The sequence below is a fragment of the Chelonia mydas genome, chromosome 8 (genome assembly GCF_015237465.2).
Source record: "Chelonia mydas isolate rCheMyd1 chromosome 8, rCheMyd1.pri.v2, whole genome shotgun sequence".
NCBI classification, from domain to species: Eukaryota; Metazoa; Chordata; order Testudines; family Cheloniidae; genus Chelonia; species Chelonia mydas.
Window position 1 is genome coordinate 85,421,767 of NC_057854.1, and position 18,597 is coordinate 85,440,363.

Here is an 18,597-nt window from a genome sequence, read left to right on the forward strand (position 1 = left end):
GCCCACAAAATATCAACAGTGGTCAGAGAGATGTGGTTGGGGATCTACCTGTGATATTGGAGATGACCTACTCTAGGATTATTTAGTGCAGAAAGGCAGTTTGGGAGGGATGAGGCTAAAATATGGGAAATAAGGCCCTGATCCTACAAGCTTCTTTATGTTCCATTGAACACAGGAGGTGGTACTTAGCATTTCCTAAGATCAGGCCCTGAGGAATTATAAACAATTAAAGGAGTTAACAAAAATTGTGTGGGGCTACTATTTCTTATCTCATTCTATAAGAGTAGAGACATTCAAAGCTGTAAAGTAGAAAGTAATGCCATTTATAATTTTAAATTACTAAGCTGCATACAGTAATACCAAGAGTAATGGCAAATAATTTAGCAGTGGTTTTTTAAAGGATTAAATAAACTAACACTTCCTGCTATTCAACCTAGACACATGGAGAATCCAACCTGTCTGTGAGGTACTAGCGCTCACTTGTAAGGGAATGAAAGGAATGTTTTTCCTCCTTAGGTATAGATATACTGCCAGTTGTCTTCCTGTGTGGGGTAAGATTTTTGCCTTCTTTTGAAGCATTAGGTGATGTCACTCAAAAGTTAGCTCATATCTGAACATGTTCTTATAACTTACTTTTTCCATTTTATATGCAAAAAATAAGTTCTGTATAAAAAAATATCAATTGACACAGTCAGCTGTTCTAGAACGTACCAGGCACAGAAGAAAAACCATGTTTTCCCTTGCCATCTTCAGATTTGCTCTTTGGGAAATTCTGACATAAGTAGATGTTTCTTGCTAACGTAAGTTTTTATCCCCAAAGAAATCCTTGCAAGGGCAACCAGTGTTTCTGCTGCACTTGCATTTACATTGTTGGAGATATTCAGTGTTAATGCAAGTGCTCTGTCAGTACAGGTGACTTAAAGAATAACATTCATTCTTATATACTTACATTTATTTCCTTTCATGTAATAGTCGTTTTAGTCTTTGAATATTCCTGTTTTAAGTTATTTTACCATAGCTTTTGAGTTCATTAATTCAAATATCTATCTTACAGGAAAGAGTAGGAAACTTCTTGGCAGACTTCTACTTGGTCAATGGACTTGTTTTAGAATCTAGGAAAAGAAGAGAACATCTCAGTGAGGAGGATATTCTTCGAAATAAGGCCATCATGGAAAGCCTGAGTAAAGGTGGTAACTTGATGGAACAAAATTTTGAGGTATAGTTAGCTTGTTATCTGTATAAATCTTAGTTTAAAACATCTGAACTGGTTTATAACTCTAATCAATATGGTCTTTCCCCTGTTAAATTCCTTCTGATTATACTGAATATTTCAGTGAGTGATCCCTTGATCTTTCATGATGGCTTTTACAATAAGGTGGAGTTCTTTTTAGCTGACTGAATCAGAATATTTTCATTTTCTATTTGACAGGATTTTTTGGTTCTAGTTTAGAATGTTGCTTTGAAGGTCGTCATTTTGTTAGTGCTGTTCCCCTCTAGAGCACTTTATAGAGGTGGCAGGCAGATTTTATCCAAGACCTGGTTTCTGGATGGTTCCTTTTTTAAGTACCTTATCAGGCCAGTTGTTTAGAGCTTTGGGCAGGATTAGCCTTAAAATGTAGTTTTCCTCTTTCCTTCATGAACTGGGAAATGATTCACCAAATAGTTAGAACCACTGACTTACAGTCTTCGCACTATCCTAAATGTTTGAATGTACTTTTGTGTTTTTAGTCTTTGTCTCATAATTTTCAGGTAAACTTTATGCATTCCAACTTTTGTGGCCTACGCTCTTTGGTAATATAAGGAAGGCATGGATATCACTTTACTATCTTTGAGTTAATTGTAGTTACTTTCAATAGATAGCAAATATTTCATTGATCATAATGTAAAGAAAGCAAACTGCTACATGAAGTCAAAGCATGAGGAGTTCAACTATGTGGTGAATTGATTTAATATTTTCTCTTTGTCGAGTTTTTTGTGTGTTAAAATCATCCAGCATAAAATGACTGCAGGGATGTTATGCTTGTGGGGAGGCAGTGGAGGTGGGGGAGCATTGGAATTACTTGATGTTACTAATATCTAACTCGTCACAGTGGACTTGCTGCTTGGGGGATTTATTAGAGCAGCCAAGCAACTTACTATTTTTACATGGATAGTGAGTTCAATCTTAGTAAGGAAGGACTGTGCAGTTGTGCCAGGTTGTGCAATTATATGGGTGTCTTTCTGGACCGCAGTGTTTCAGAGAATAGGATTCTAGTACATTTTGACTTGTGTGCTAAGAATATAGAGCCAGGATTTTTTTTTTTAAATGTTTAACATCAGACACCTGTTTCTGAAAATCTTGCCAGTAGATATATAAATACTGGGTTTTGAGAATTTACTACGAATTTTAAAACCTTTCCCTAACTTAATAATTGTACATTCAGTTTCTGAATACATATGGTAATGGAGAGTAGCATCCTTCCACCATCATCCTGGAACAGGGATCCACAAGCAATGTTTTAGCAAGCTACAGGCATGTCCAATTTCCATTGGAAGAGATTAACTTCAGTAGATAGAAAGCTCTCAAATCCTACAATAAATGTGGTAATTTATTTATTTGGAATTAATGACACTTTTACATTTTCACTAGTTTTCTATTGCTTTAGCAGGCACTTACATTGGTGAGAATAGGTGATTTTTAAAGCATAAACACAGTAGAACTGATCTCGGAATAGATTTACCTTCTAAAATCAGCCAGACAGTAATCCATCTAATCCAGAGGTGGGCAAACTACGGCCCGTGGGCCACATCCGGCCTATGGGACTGTCCTGCCCTGCCCCTGAGCTCCTGGCCCTGAAAGGTCGCCCCTGGCCCCTCCCCCGCAGCCTCACCTCGCCGCGCTGGCAGCGCAACGCTCTGGGCAGCAGGAGGGGCGAGCTCCTGGGGCAGCACAGCTGCAGAGCCTGGCCTGACCCGGTGCTCTGTGCTGCATGGCGCAGCTGCTCCTCCTGGTGCAGCTGTGCTGCCAGCCACCGGTGCTCGGTGGGGGGTTGGATAGAGGGCAGGGGCGTGGATAGGGGTTGGCGTGGTCGGAGGGCGGGGAACAGGGGGGTTGAATGGGGGCGGGGTCCGGGGTGGCGGCAGTCAGGAAGGAGAGGAGGGGTTGGATGGGGGGCGGTCAGGGGACAGGGAGTGGGGGGGTGGATGGGGCAGGGGTCGGAGGGGGCAGTCAGGAAGGAACGGGGGGTTGGATGGGGTGGTGGGGGGCAGTTAGGGGTAGAGGGTCCGGGGGTGGTCAGGGGACCAAGAGCGGGGGGGGAGTGGATGGGGCAGGGGTCCCAGGGGGGCCATCAGTGAACGGGGAGGGGGGTTGGATGGGGCAGGAGTCCCAGGGGGCTGTCAGGGGGCGAGAAGCAAGGAGGTCGGATAGGGGGCGGGGGCTGGGCCATGCCTGGCTGTTTGGGAGGCACAGCCTCCCCTAACCAGCCCTCCATACAATTTCAGAAGCCCAATGCGGCTCTCAGACCAAAAAGTTTGCCCGCCGCTGATGTAACCTGACACTTGAGTGCTACCATAAAACATTGGGCAAGCATTCTGGATTCCTAATTTAAGTCCTAGTGTGGTGTGTGTAATGATGTTTCATGGTATTAAATAGACACTTTCTTTTTGCTAATGGAAATGACCTAGTTTGGTAATGTTATCTGCTTCGGTCTACTAAGTAAGTGACCCTTGCAAGCCAAGCTTGAAGTTCACTTGCAGGACAGTGTTGAACGCTGATCTCGAAATATGCTTGGATGAGTAGAGAAAATGGTTACTCACCTTCTCATAACTGTTGTTCTTCGAGATGTGTTGTTCACGTCCATTCCAACAAGGTGTGTACATGCCATGTGTATGGTCATCGAAAAGTTTTCCCTTAATAGCTCCGGGTCAGTGTGGAGCCCCCTGGAATGGCATCTTCATGGCACTCAATAAATGACCCTGCCGACCTGACCCCCCTTCGGTTCCTTCTTGCCGGCTACTCCGACAGAGGGGAAGGAGGGTGGGTATTGGAATAGATGTGAACAACACATTTAGAAGAACAACAGTTACAAGAAGGTGAGTAACCGTTTTTCTTCGAGTGCTTGTTCACGTTGATTCCAATCAGGTGACTCCCAAGTGCTACCCTGGAGGTTGGGTCGGAGTGAAGGAATAGTTGATTAGAGCACCGTCTTGCCGAATGCTGCATCATCTCTGTCATGCTGGGTGATAGCATAGTGAGAAGTAAACATATGCACCAATGACCAAGTTGCTGCCCTGCAGATCTCTTGTATCGGGACCTGGGCCAGAAACGCAGCTGATGAGGCTTGTGCCCTTGTGGAATGTGCCGTAAGAGTAGGGACTGGGACCTTGGCTAACTCGTAACATGTGCGGATGCAGGATGTGATCTAGGAAGATAGTCTTTGAGATGAGACCGGGAGTCCTTTCATCTGGTCTGCTACCGTCATGAACAGTTGGTTCGACTTCCTGAACGGTTTCGTGTGCTTGATGTAGAAGGCTAGCGCTTGCCGAACATCCAGTGACTGCAGCCTCTGCTCTTGGGTACTGGTGTGAGGCTTAGGATAGAAGACAGTTAGAAAAATGTCTTGACCAGTGTGGAATTGTGACACTACTTTGGGGAGGAAGGCTGGGTGAGGCCTGAGCTACACCATGTCCTTGTGAAAGACCATGTAGGGTGAGCCGGAGGTCAGAGCCTTTAATTTGGACACCTGCCTGGCTGATGTGATGGCAACCAGGCAGGCCACCTTCCACAACAAATAGAGCAGGAAGCAAGTTGCCAGCTGTTCAAAAGGGGGCCCCATGAGCCAGGATAAGGTCCCACGCAGGAACCGGTCCCTTAATCTGTGGATATAGGTGTGCCAAGCCCTTAAGGAAACGTCCTATTATGGGGTTGGCGAACATGGAGCATCCAGACATTCCCGGGTGGAAGGCTGAGATAGCAGCAAGGTGCACCTTGACGGATGCTGCAGGTAGGTTCTGCTGTTTGAGATGCAGAAGGTACTCCAGGATGAGTGGTATAGACTGGAGTGGAGGTGTGTGTTGCTGGGCACACCAGCAAGTGAATCTCTTCCAGTTGGCTAGATAAGTGGCCCTAGTGGAAGGTTTCCTGCTGCCAAGAACCACCTCCTTTATTAGGAGCTCCATGGAGTTTAACCATGAAGCTTCCAGGCTGTGAGGTGGAGGAATTGGAGGTCTGGGTGGTGGAGGCAACCATGGTCTTGAGTGATCAGATCAGGGCCGAGTGGTACCATGATCGTGGTGTCCACTGACAGCTCCAGAAGCGTGGTGTACCAATATTGATGGGACCATGCTGGGGCCAGCAGAATCACCTCTGGTTTGTCCCTGTGGATCTTGAGCAGCACCTTGTGTATGAGTGGGACCGGTGGGAAGGCATACATGAGGTGGTCTCCCCAACGTAGCAGAAACGCATCCGTGATTGAACCCGGGCTGTGTTTCTGGAAGAAGCAGAACAGAAGTCACTTCTTGTTGCTCCGGGTGGCGAATGGGTCGACCTGGGGAAATTCCCATCTTTGGAAGATGGGATGAAGAACATCTGGACCATTTGTGGTTGTAGAACGATCTGCTGAGGTGATCCACTAGCTTGTTCTGCGCTCCTGGGAGATCATTCACCTGGAGGTATCCTGAGTGGGCTATGCAGAACTCCCATAGTTGAAGGGCTTCTTGACATGTGGGGGAGAACGGGTTCCACCCTGTTTGTTTGTTTGTCCAATATAGCAGAGGTGTTGTCCATCATCGCTGCAATGCTTTGGCCTTGTAGCTGGGACTGGAAAGTTTTTGGCACGCCAGTTGCACTGCTCTGAGCTCCCTGATATTGATATGAAGGGGAGCTCGTCCTGCGACCCCAGGCCCTGTATTCAGAGATCTCCCAGGTGTGCCCCCCAACCTTGATCTGACGCGTCCGTTCCTAGGGACAAGGAAGGCAGTGCACTGTTGAAGGGGACACAATCTGAGGGTTGAGCCACCACTGGAGGGACTCGAGTATGTGTCCTGGCACCATCACTACTGAGTCCAGCTGGTCGTGCCCCAGTCGGTATATCTGGGCGAGCCATGCCTGAAGGGGTCTGAGCCTCATTCTGGCATGCCTGACTATGTATGTGCAGGAGACTCAGGCATCCCCTTGCGGTAGTGGTCGGGTACCACCTGAGGCTTTGAATAATTTCTGTCATGGCCTGGAAACAGGTCTCTGGCAGGAATGCACTTGCCTGTACCGAATCCAATACCGCTCTGATGAATTCTGTTCTTTGGGTCGGTGATAAGATTGACTTGCTCACATTGATGAGGATTCCTAATCTCTGGAAAGTGGACCTGACCAATCGTGCATGAGACTCTACCTGCTGTCTGGTACGGCCCCTGAGCAGCTAGTCATCTAGGTATGGGTATACCTGCATCTGCCTCCTCCGGAGAAAGGCTGCTAGACCGACATGCACTTGGTGAATATTCGGGGGGCTGTCGACAGACCGAATGGGAGGACCGTGAACTGAGTGTTTGTGGTTGAGCGCAAACTGGAGAAAATGTCTGTGTGCAGGTTGAATGGCTATGTGAAAGTACGTGTCTTTCAAGTCAAGGGCGGCATACCAGTCTCCCGGAACCAGGGAAGGGAGACCATGCGGAACTTCAACTTCACCATGAACTGGTTGAGTCCTTGCAGGTCTAAAATGGGTTTGAGACCCCCCTTTGCCTTGGGAATTAGGAAATAACGAGAGTAGAAACCCTTGCCCCTTAGCTCCTGAGGAACCTCTTCCACTGCCCCTATGGCGAGGAGCAATTGCACCTCCTGCATAAGGAGTTGCTCATGAGAGGGGTCCCTGAAGAGGAACGGGGAAGGGAGTTGGGAGGGAGAGGAGGAGCAGAATTGGAGAGAATAACGAAGAACCCAGCAGTCCAATGTTGTTTGGGACCAAGCACGGTGGAAGTGGGATAGACAATTCAGAAAACATGGGTAAGGGTCCGGTGGTGTGGCACGTACGCCGTCCTCAGGCGCATCTTCAAAAGGCCTGTTTAGAGCCTGATGAAGGCTTAGACTGGCCATGACCTTGCCCCAAAGGGGGGTTGGAAGGTTTCCGCCTGCCATTCCTGCCCCTTCATCTATAAAAATCGTGCCTCGGCCAAGGAGGGTATGAGTGGTGGTGTTGTTTTGGTTGGTTCTTAAAGTGTTTGCATTGGGTTGCCAGCGTATGCATTCCCAATGACTTCATGGTCGCCCTGGAGTCTTTCAGGCTGTGCAGCTTACAGTCTGTCTGCTCTGAAAGGAGCCCCAGGCCCTCAAAGGAAAGGTCCTGCAGTGTTTGCTGCACTTCTGGGGGTAGCACAGGTGCTTGAAGGCATGATGTTCTCCTCATAGCTGTGCTGGAGGAGAGGATACGGGTGGCCGAATCCGAGTCTAGGGAAGCCTGCAGAGGGGTCCATGCTACCGCCTTCCCTTCCTCCTATGATGGCGGAGAATTCAGCCCTAGAATCCGCAGGGATCGGTTCTTTGAACTTCAACATGGAGGACCATGAATTGAAGTTATACCTACTGAGGATAGCTTGCTGGTTAGCTATCCTCAGCTGGAGGCCCGCAGTGGCGTAGACCTTTCTACCAAATAGGTCCATCCTTTTTGCCTCCTTAGATTTGGGGGCTGGTCCTTGCTGTCCCTGACATTCTTTCTCATTAACCGCTGACACAACCAGAGAGCATGGCTGCAGGTGTGAGAATAAGTATTCATAGCCCTGAAGGGACAAAGTATTTGTGCTCCACGCTTTTGGCAGTCAGTGGAATTTAGGCCGGGGTCTGCCATAGGGTCTTCATATTGTTTTGAGCAGTTTTGATCAAAGGCAGAGCTACCCGTGATGGACGTTCGGGAGTGAGAGTATCCACCATGGGGTCCTCAGCCTTGACCACCTCCTCTGTTTGCAACCCCAAGTTGCGGGCAATCGACCTAAGGAGGTCCTAATGTGCTCTATGGTCAATCGGAGGAGGGCCCAAAGCTGATGCCCCTGCCACAGCTTCATCAGGGGAAGAAGATGAGGTGGCCAGAGGGGGTACTGGGTCTTCCTGCTCCTCCGGGTCCCTGACCTCCTCTTGGTCGGTGCAAGCCCCTGTGACGATTACAGCCTGGGACGCTGTAGCCCGACTCTGTGGCTGGTTCCGTGTTGGGGTCGCCTCTGCCAGGACTGGAGCCTGAAGGGATGGTTGGGACAGAGTGGCCTGTCCCTAGGAGTGTCGGGTGGCCGGTGTTCCGATGCTACTGATCTTGACCCCCTTGAAAAGGTACCCTGGGCCTGATGGTAAGCCCAGGGGGCCACTGTGGCTGCCAGGCCGGTGGTTCCCTCCTTCATTGCCTCTCGGACCTATGTCGAATGCGCCTCGAGTAGTACAAGTCGGCATCAGACTCAGAGGAAGCAGATCCCAATTGTGAGGACCACGGCAGTGCAGAGGGCCCATGCACCGACGGCTGGTGCCGTGACAAGGTGGGGGACTGGTGCTGGGACAATCTCACTGGGGACCTGTGCCTGGGATCCGGCAATGGGGACCGGTAGTGGGTATCTGGTGCCGGTTATTGAGGATGAAGGCCCGGTGCCACGGGTCAGTGCCGGTCCTCTGCTAGCGCCAGGGATCAGTGCCGGGAGGGGGAACTTATCTCCTTGTTTTACCAGCTCTTGGAATCCCAAACAATTCTTTATGCAGTATATTCTTGACGTACAGGAGTCTCTCCTCAATGTCGTTTTTTAAAGTTAAAGTCTTTGGATTATTTTTAAGAATATGCTATGATAGCATTGTCCAAACATCTAGTTTAAAGGGTACTTTTTATTTTCAAGATGAAAAGGTGTATTATGAGAACAATCAGCATAAAGATTTTATTTGTAGTATACATTAGCCATAATTTCCATCAGTCTCTTCTTTCCTGTTACTTGTCATCCTGATGTTCGTGATTATTGCAGCACTAAAATAGCAGACTTCTGTGTGAATTAATGCTTGGAGCCAAGTGTCCACATGCAAAGTTAAAAATCATGGGAGAGAAGAGCAGGAGGTGGAGATATTAGGTGAAACGGTTAAACTTGGCTAGCTTCATACTGGATGGGGTGAAGTGATGCGTTTTATAGACTGAAAAGTGAAATTTTATCTTTTGAGCAATATAGTACCATGCAATAACTTAATATTTTACAGCTAGTGACCACTTGTTTTTCCTTAACAGCCTGTCAGACGACAGTCCCTTACTCCACCTCCACCCAACACAATTACATGGGAAGAATACATATCTGCTGAAAATGGAAAGTAAGTATATCAGTTTCTTTTAAAGACAAGGAGTCTTTAGCTGTAGATACTTTCCTTCTTTAGCTTACGTTTTTACAGCTCCGTAGCATCTGTATTTTTCTTGCCTTGGCCTGTAAAACACACTTTTCACAAGGCTGGCATGAGTAAAAAAGGGGTTGTGTAGCAGGAAAGATATAAATAATTTGACAATATAATCTTGCACTGCAATTAACTGAAAATATAGCAATATTTTGTAAGATTGTGGTCTACTTGATATCTGAAGCCTAAACTTTAAACACTTAAAAGATTAAGCTCTGTGTTTAACACATTTTAGTAAAGCTTTCTATGTACAACAATCCTATTTATGCTTAAGGTAGTATCAAATTAATTGCTAGCACCAATTAATAGACCTTAGTTTTGACTTCAGGCAAGATGTAATAAATAGCTTATGACCAAACCCATTATTTACATCCAGAAGCACACATTTTCTGAAACAATGTGTGAAACTTCTCAGTAGCAGCCATGTTTTGTGTAAAATGCAGTCCTCATCTAACACCATAGTTAGCTACTTGTTGCCTCTTATACTTGTTAACTGTAGTTTAGATTGTGTAAATTCAGCAGCTGAGTAAAAATTGTTTTTCGTAGGATTAGACTTTCCATAATTTGATGTTTGAGCACCCAAAAGTGTCCTAGTTGCTTCACAAAAACCAGTAAAGATACAGACCTTGTTCCAAAGAGCTCACAATACATATTCAGATGTTAGAAGAAGAACAGTAAGGGTGATATACAGAGCAAGGTTTACAATATGTGATCATTCAATAAGACATGAACATCTTGATTTTGTTTAGGTATTAACTGATCTACATATAGAGGTGTAGCAGAAGTAAGTATATAAGGAAGGATGTGAATAATTGCACACACACTTATCTATTAATATGGGGAAAGAAAATGATTAAACATTAGATTTTTTTTTTTTTTTTTTTTGCTTATTCCAAACATAAATCATGTGTTCAAAAGTACAAACATGTGAGAGGATATGAATGTCTAGTCTGTATTTCCAATGAATATAAATTAAAGATAGAAAAGGCCTGTTGTTTTCTATCTGTCCTGTTCCAGTACAAAATTGTGTCCTATGTTGTGTTCTCCAGTGTTTTCATCCATTCTGTTTTTAAACGACTCCCGCAAAAGAACTTCCATGGCTTCTGTTGTGAGTCCATTGTACAGTCTGATGGATCTCATAGCAGGAATCTTATATTCTGTCTAAACTCTTCCTGTCCCAAGTTCATTATGGCATATCTTGTTTATACTTCCATGGACAACCCTAAACACTTTCCCATACCATCTTGGCTGGTTTTCATGTCTTCCCCCATAGTTCTCATTTAGCACAACGTATCCATATTCAGCTATTTTAATTTTTTTTTTCATGTCAGCTACTTAATCGTTTTTGTTGCTTTTCTGTGAATTACCCAGAACTTATGGTAAGCTAAATTAAGATGCCGTCCTTTTCTCTCCTAGGTGCAGCTCTTATTTCATATTAATTCTCTTAAACATAAATAATGTTTTTCACATCTTAACTCTTTTTAAGGTCTGACTTATTTATTTCATAAAAGCAAACATCCCATTGACGAGTGTTTTTAACTATTTGTTTGTTTATTTGTTTAAAGAGCTCCTCACTTGGGTAGAGAGCTGGTGTGCAAAGAAAGCAAGAAAACATTTAAAGCCACAATAGCCATGAGCCAGGAATTTCCCTTGGGAATTGAATCGTAAGTCAGAGTTGTCTGTAAACATTCATATGTGGTGGAATTAAACAGTTACGTTACCTGTATTGCAACTGTTTTTTGAGATGTGGATGCAGACATGTATTCCACTCAGTGTATGCACATTTATTTTCCTGATTCTTTCCCCGTTAATGTCATTGACTTCTTATACTGCCTCTTGGACAAGGAAACAGGAATGGTTTATGCTATCAGCAGCAGTTTGACTCATTCTCTCAAACTTTCGCTCAGAAATCCACAGTGGAGTGAGTTAGCTCTTCTAAAATGACAGATATTTGTACAAAGCAATGATCAGTGAATATGGAAAAATATTAATGGGATGAAACCCAATCTGTAAATAGCCTTTACCTTTTCCATATTGGTCCATACTGCCCACATGCCGCCCCTCACTTCTCCCCACTTTCTGCAGCTTCAGGTTTTTTTAGCAGCTGATATTGAATACAGGTAGTGAGACAATAATGGGTGAAAGCTAAGGATTTAAGCTTTGTGATAGTTTAAAGCTTAGGTTCCTAGTTCTAGATCTCCATATAAATGATGCCAGATTCATGTTAGAATTCAACTTTTGAAGTGTTGGGAGAAGGGAAGAATAGTAATTGGCAACATGATTTTAAGATCCAATTTCTCATGATTCACCAAGGCTAGAAACAAAAGCTTTCATACCCACTTTATTACATGCCATATGTTAAGATGTGGATTACTAGAAATTGGACTTTAAAACTGTCACTAAGACTAAGTCAAAGCAGCAATGCTCTGTCATCACAGGAGTGATGGGTGTGTGGTGCGTGTGTGTGTGTGTGTGTGTGTGTATATATAATAGAACTTAGAGCACTAATTTTCAGTCCCTTAACTTTTAGTTACTTATCCATTGCATCAGTTTAAATTTTCTTGGAACAAAAATTAAGCTGGCAAAAGTGAAGAGCTTCTAATAAAAATGCACTTTCCTTTTCAGATTATTGAATGTTTTAGAAGTAATTGCACCCTTCAAGCACTTTAACAAACTTAGAGAATTCGTTCAGATGAAGCTTCCACCAGGCTTTCCTGTAAAGCTAGGTAAGGTGACTTTCAGCTTCTGTTAAGATCCTCCATTCCCAAGAAGTGGAGGTGTTTAATTGAAATGACTAAATTTGTGTAAAACTGTTGATTTTTGGTTATATAAAGGAAACTTAATTCTCTGCTACAATGGGCTGCCACAGTGTTTAGAGGAGTATAGTCTAGTCCTTGGTGAATGGAAGAAACAGAATCCTATTAGATTAGTGAAAGACTGAGGAATATTTATAGCTGGGATTAGAAGAGTCAACAACCAAGAAGTGACTTGCTTTACTAGTCACTAAAGGGCCTGATCAAACAGTGGAAGCTCCAGATTATAAAAAATTACCCTTTCCTAGTGCTGGGGCTCATTCTGAAGTGAAGACTGCATGGTGTGGTGCTCCCAGGGAAGCTGCAGATCACTTCAATTGAGGGATGACCTTGTCCTTGAGTAAAGGAATACACTTTTGTTAATGTTCGTCCTGTGAAAATTCTGATTCTAATCAGGACTGTTGCCAGGACCCCTAACCCTACATCCTCATATGGCTGATTTTTTTTTTTTCTCTTCAAGGATTGTTCAGAATATATTCCACATTTACTATTTCTTGCACCCCGTGATTGCTTTAAATCAGCTATGAGAAACTACATGCAGGTTTCCAGTTTCTTTCAACAGAGGGATAAAACATATTTGCTAATTTGCATGGACAGATAACCACAGCAAAACCTTAGGCCATAAAGAAGCAAACCCACTCAGTTCACAAATAGCAGCAAAGATCCAAGAATAAACGGTCTCTGGTGCTCTAGGGTTATTTGTTATAAACCCGGGTGGTGCTGTATTTGAACTTTTTTTTTTAATACACCAAATCCTACCTTTTGTTACACATCACAACCCCAGACTATTCAGTGGGAACTGCTTGTGTGAATTTGTCCATAGCTTTTAAATACTATTTAGGTTTGTTTTTGTTTTAATCCAAACTGATTTGCCCAACTCTAAGACTTAGTTTAAATTTTGGGCAGAGTCATCTTGATGTTTGAAATTTTATTTAACCATTCTGGCTTCTGTGCACTCATTTTGACCACTTGAGACCAGAACCTGAATATTGCAAGAGCCTCTTACTGAGATTTCCAGCACAATTTTTCTCATCTAATAAATTCAGATGTTTATTCAAAGCACTGGGAATTTGGTTGTCATCTGAACCAAACCTCTAGAGCTTTGCAAGTCATTCAGGGCTTTTCTACACAAGGAGTGGCTATTCCTGATTGACTCCATGTGTGGGATGTTCTTATTCTGCAGTAAGAGTGCAATATTTCAGATTAATCTACTCTATTTTATCAGGAATAGTTAATCTGCTTTCAATTCACACTCTGCCTTATTCTGGATTAATTTTCATGTGTAGACAAGCCAGTAATGTGTTCGAAATATTTAATAAATTCAGAAACATAAAACTAGAGTCTCTAATCACAAGAATGATACACTTTATTAAACCAGTTGATAATGTAATAACTGTGTAACCCTTTGTCTCTTTGCTCTTTACTGTGCCACTCTGCGCTCTCCAGATATACCTGTGTTTCCCACCATCACGGCCACTGTGACGTTTCAGGAGTTTCGCTATGATGAGTTTGACGAATCCATCTTCACTATTCCTGATGACTATAAGGAGGACCCCAGCCGTTTTCCTGATCTCTGATTTACTGGAAAGTTAATAACAATACCAGCATACCCCAGAGAAAGCAAGTGTATGCAAATAGCCCACAGATATAGAAGTGGGTCAAAATGGAAGAGAGAAACTTTTTTTAAATGATCCAGAAGAAAAGGGAACACACGTATGACTGATGTACTGAAATTGACTATAATGGTCATCTAATCTAGTATCTGAATTACAGCAAGTCTCCTGATGTGTCATTTACACTTTTATACATACAGTGCTGCAAGTGAAATAGTTTGACACCTCAGTGACTCTATGGATACTTTAACAGCTGTGAGGACTGTCACTTGTTTATAAATTTTTTACATTTGTTCTTGGTGATACAGAAAGCACTCTTGGACCATTAGCGCAAAAACTGAAATGTCTTAGCTGGATATTAGCCCTTTAAACATCCCATTTTATACAAGGTGACCTTATAATATTCTTTCAAGCTGTTTCCATAAATTGTAAACTATGTAACATTATGTATAGTTCAGTAATTTGAATGTTAGTTGAACGTATATTAGAAGGAATGCATTTTCTGTAGATGAATGAACCAAATGGTAACCGTTACACAATTGCATTTACACATTGCAATACACTTCAGAAATAGCATTCACTCTGCAGGGAATAAGGTACCTCCTTTAGCACCTTAGTGCAATCCATGGTGGTGCTATTCGTGTTTTTATCTGAACTGTTAATTTTTTCACTGCAAGTTGTTTACTAATTTTCCCTTCAAAGAATTTGCAAATGCTCCCTCCCTCTCACCCCTCTGCTGGTTTAAAAATCGTTGCTGTGTTCATGGATATGGTGTTGATTAGCATTCTTGGAGATTCTTTATCTACCTAGAAATTGCATCACTTGCATTATTTTACTCTTGGTTAGGAGACTTGCTCCATAATACCCTGGTTGATGTGCAGCTATCTTATATTGATGTGGAGCAGCACACTGGAACATATTGGATGCATTAAGACACAATCTCAGACGTTAGAGAGGTTAAGTGAAATAAAACTTATTTCTTGAAAACCTAGTGTAATTGTAGGGCACATTTAATAGGACTCACAATGGAAAAATTTAAAATGTGCACTTTTTCACTACTAAGGGTGTAACTTCCCTTGCCATATAATGGAGTATGTTTGTTTATTTTTTAAAATAGGCTTTAAAATCAGGAATTGTTTTGGCTTCTTTAACTTATTCATTCCACTGTCCTAAATTTGAAGGTAATCTAGCTTTATTTTGCTAGAAAGAATGTGTGCACCTGGCTGTTTGTTTGTATGAGATTTAGCCTCAGTGCTGTGGTGCAAGTGTACAGAAATGTAAATTTTCAAAATTGTTTTGTGCACCTGAGCTAAACTACTTTTAGTAGAAATCAATACAGTAAATGTTAAACTTTAATATCTATAATGAACCGTCAGTGCTTAGTAAAGGTAACCAATCTTACTAATCAGGTGGATGATGAAATAAGATAGCTAAATCATGATACAGTAAAAGCAGACTTGTCAACCACATTGATTTTATTGGGAAATGGTTAAAGTAGAATTCTTTCAAAGGGCATTGGCCCCTGTCTATATAAAATCCAAAGAGGCTGCCCTAGGGAATTACAATATCCACAGTTTATCCATCGTCTCACCCTCAATAGCAGTTGCCTAAATGGACTGACAGGAGGAAATAAGGATGGTTGCTTCATTCCAGTAGTGTTTTAAACCTGTAAAAGGTTAACACTTGCCTATCTACATTGCAGATTGGTGACTGATACACTAGAGAGAAATTGATCAGTTCTGAATGAAAATAAAAAGCACTAGTGAATTGTAAGATTGTTGTAGTTATTCCCAAAGTACCTAACCAGTCACAGGTGTTGAACATTTAGTAGGAGTGATGAGTTCTTCCAGCTAATTATGAGTCCCTCAGGTTTGACATTGATTACATGAATTGGTACCTACCTTGCATCCTCCCTTGGCATCAGCTGAAATCCTTAGCAGTAAGTGAGACAGAATTATGTAGATGGAGACAGAATTATCTTGTCAGCGCTGTAGGTCAAGGTTAAGCTTCCATAGGGCCCACTGTAGGAACTTACACTGCTACCCTAGCTATAACTGTTCTAAGGATAAATGGTGAGAGGGCTTCAGTATCCAGTACTGTCAGTCCAGCATGGGTGACAAACCCTAAACCTGTTCCTACAATATTTGTATTTCTGAAACTAATGGATACACCTCACAACTTAACTGTGTGGCAATTTCTGCAAAGACAAATTGGGATATTTCTCAATGACAGACATCAATAGTTGATCAAATCTTTCTTAGTATTACAAGAAAGGAACTAGTACTTTGATGTAAAAAACCAAACCAGTGCACAAACCTGTATCATAAAAGTTGCATCCATAGGAAGAGATGCTGGAAGCTGAGAGTTTTATATTAAAGGCAATATAACTGGATTATTTGGGGGGGGGGGCGCGCATTAAATAAGCTTTGAGACAAAATAGAGGGTACAATCCACCTGTAGTGAGATCAGTAGTGGGCCTGAAGAGAGGACTACCTTTTCCTCTAATGAACTGTTTGATTTAAAACTCATCGAGGTCTATGGAAACATATCAATGGGCTTTGGATCAAGCCTTACATTCATTAATACGTCTCCTGATATACAATTAGGAATCATTTGACTGTAACCAGCTTTTGTTTCAGACCAGTTGCTATTAGATTCCAGTGACAGCCTCAATCAAATTTTAAGTAAGAATTAGCAGAGTTGCTTGCATCTCAAATCCTTTGGGGATACTATAATCTGTCTCGACATTCCCAGTGATGAATTTCAAAACACAGCTAGTGAAATGTGCACTTTGAAGAGTGGCTTCCTAAATAATACACAGAAGGCATAAGTCTTAGCAAATGAGGGATGAGGTGTGAGTACAGGAGATCAGTGTTGTAGACCAGCATCTATATTGTAGCAGGAGTAAACAGGCATAGCTTTCTTTCGTTTCCTTCCTGCCACGTAAAGGATAATTTTGTCCCGTCGAGTACGCAGCCACAGTACTTTTACAGAACGCATATAGCACAGCTTGCTTCCGCAGCATAACAATGAACATGCCATGTAATAGTTTGAAAACTTTACATATGCATGTAAAGGGATTTGTTACAAAAAGATACACTGGAATGTAAAAGGCCGTTACCTGATTGTTTGTTTGAAAAAGCATGACATTTTTGGAAGTATGCTATTTGTATAATATCAACTAGAGCTTAATACTGCTGGGAAAACAACAAAAATGTTCATCTTCCACTATCATGGACATTCTAAAACACACAAGATTTAGAGATGCAAGTTATGAAGAATTCCATGTCCGTTTGAAAGTCAAGCTTTTAAATTTTCAAGATTCCTCACTGCATGGGGAGGAGGAATCTCACAGCAAGACTGAAGAAAGCCTAAATGTTAGGTACTTTTTAAAAATTAGCAGTTGGATCTGGATCTGGATTGAAATGTTTGATTCAGAATATTAAAAAAAAGCCATTAAGTCTCAAACTGAAACAGAATGTTTGCAAAGTCCTAGAACTGTTCCTTAACCAAACTCAGTTTTACTGGTCTTCCAAAACACCACTTTAATTTGTGGTAAAAGGGAACGCATTTTATTTTATTTTTAAGTAGCTGCTGTTCCAGTCACTCTATTCACTTTTATAGCTGCAGTTCTTGATATATGTACTTATCAACAGATGGTTACAAAACTTGATATTTTCCTGGAAACCCTCCTTAAGTTTGGTAATATATTCAAAGCAACTGTCAATTTTTAAATGTACTTGTTCTTGATTTTTTAATTCATGCAAAGATAATTACATTATTTAAACTTTATTAACAAATCTCCTGTAATGCTGCAGAGTCATTTATTTTCTTTAGATATTTGTAATTATCATGGATACTTAAGGTCACTTTTTGCATTTTACTATTTGTGTGGTCTGTGTTCTTAACTCACCTTCACTAATAGTAAATTTTTAGGTTGTATCATCTGTTAGAATAAAGACCAAAAGATGCTGTTTGATTCTGAAACTGAACATGTGAAAACTTTAACTATAACTCTGTACAGTACTTTACATAATGTGTACATTGTAGGCACTTTGTACATGTTTGAGCAAGGATTGAGTTGAAAAGCTGGAGTGCTTCAGCTCATTCTGTAAGGATGTTTTATTGGTCAGTTTTTAAATAAAATATGAAGTTTTCAATATAACCCTGTTCCTTCCCATCTCTCATGTGGAATTTTATTGCTATACTGTATTCAGAATAAAAGTTACCTTCACAAGTAAGGTTCAGATCCTGAGAACACCTGTATTAGTTTGAGCAGATATAATTCCACTTGAAGTCAGTTTGTTTGTAGGATCTGCATCCAACCCGCTGCACTTAAGCAACAGTAGGTGAATGGAAAGTGGAGTCTAATATGTGAAACCCTGGCCTCCCATTATCTTTTCAGATTTTTTTTTCAGAGCCTGTTTAGGTGTATGCAATTGTGTCGCTCCCACAAATGACTGGAAGCATGTCATTTAAAATGGATCTGGATGAAAGAGAACATGGACTCGTGTCCCCCCTCACCTCTCCTTTGATTTTTTTTGCCTTCAAGACATGAAGCCTATAACTGGGTCTTTTCAAAACCCACATTAAAAATGTAGAGCTTAACCCTAGAATGAAGAGGGGAAACCATTTTATTGCAAGACTAGAGCGACAGTGCCTGAGGAGAAAAATGATTTTTAGTCACACTGCCTAAAACTTTATAGATGTAAATTTCAACACCACTTTGGAGCAAGGCTATCTGATTCCTTAACATCTTAAAGGAGCCAGAGGTGTTACCTCACACACATACAGAGCAGGC

General features: G+C 42.1%; 1 protein-coding gene across 1 annotated transcript in view; it reads left to right on the forward strand.

Moving 5' to 3' along the window:
• The window catches only part of ANKRD13C (ankyrin repeat domain 13C), a 50,847-nt gene extending 32,886 nt beyond the window's left edge, over positions 1-17,961 (forward strand). Inside the window, exons 9-13 of the mRNA XM_037907799.2 lie at positions 1,055-1,216; positions 9,213-9,292; positions 10,936-11,034; positions 11,996-12,096; positions 13,630-17,961. Of these exons, the coding sequence (XP_037763727.1) occupies positions 1,055-1,216; positions 9,213-9,292; positions 10,936-11,034; positions 11,996-12,096; positions 13,630-13,760 (573 nt within the window). The 3' untranslated portion in view covers positions 13,761-17,961. The remainder of the gene's footprint in view (positions 1-1,054; positions 1,217-9,212; positions 9,293-10,935; positions 11,035-11,995; positions 12,097-13,629) is intronic.
• The last annotated feature ends 636 nt before the right edge of the window (positions 17,962-18,597 follow it).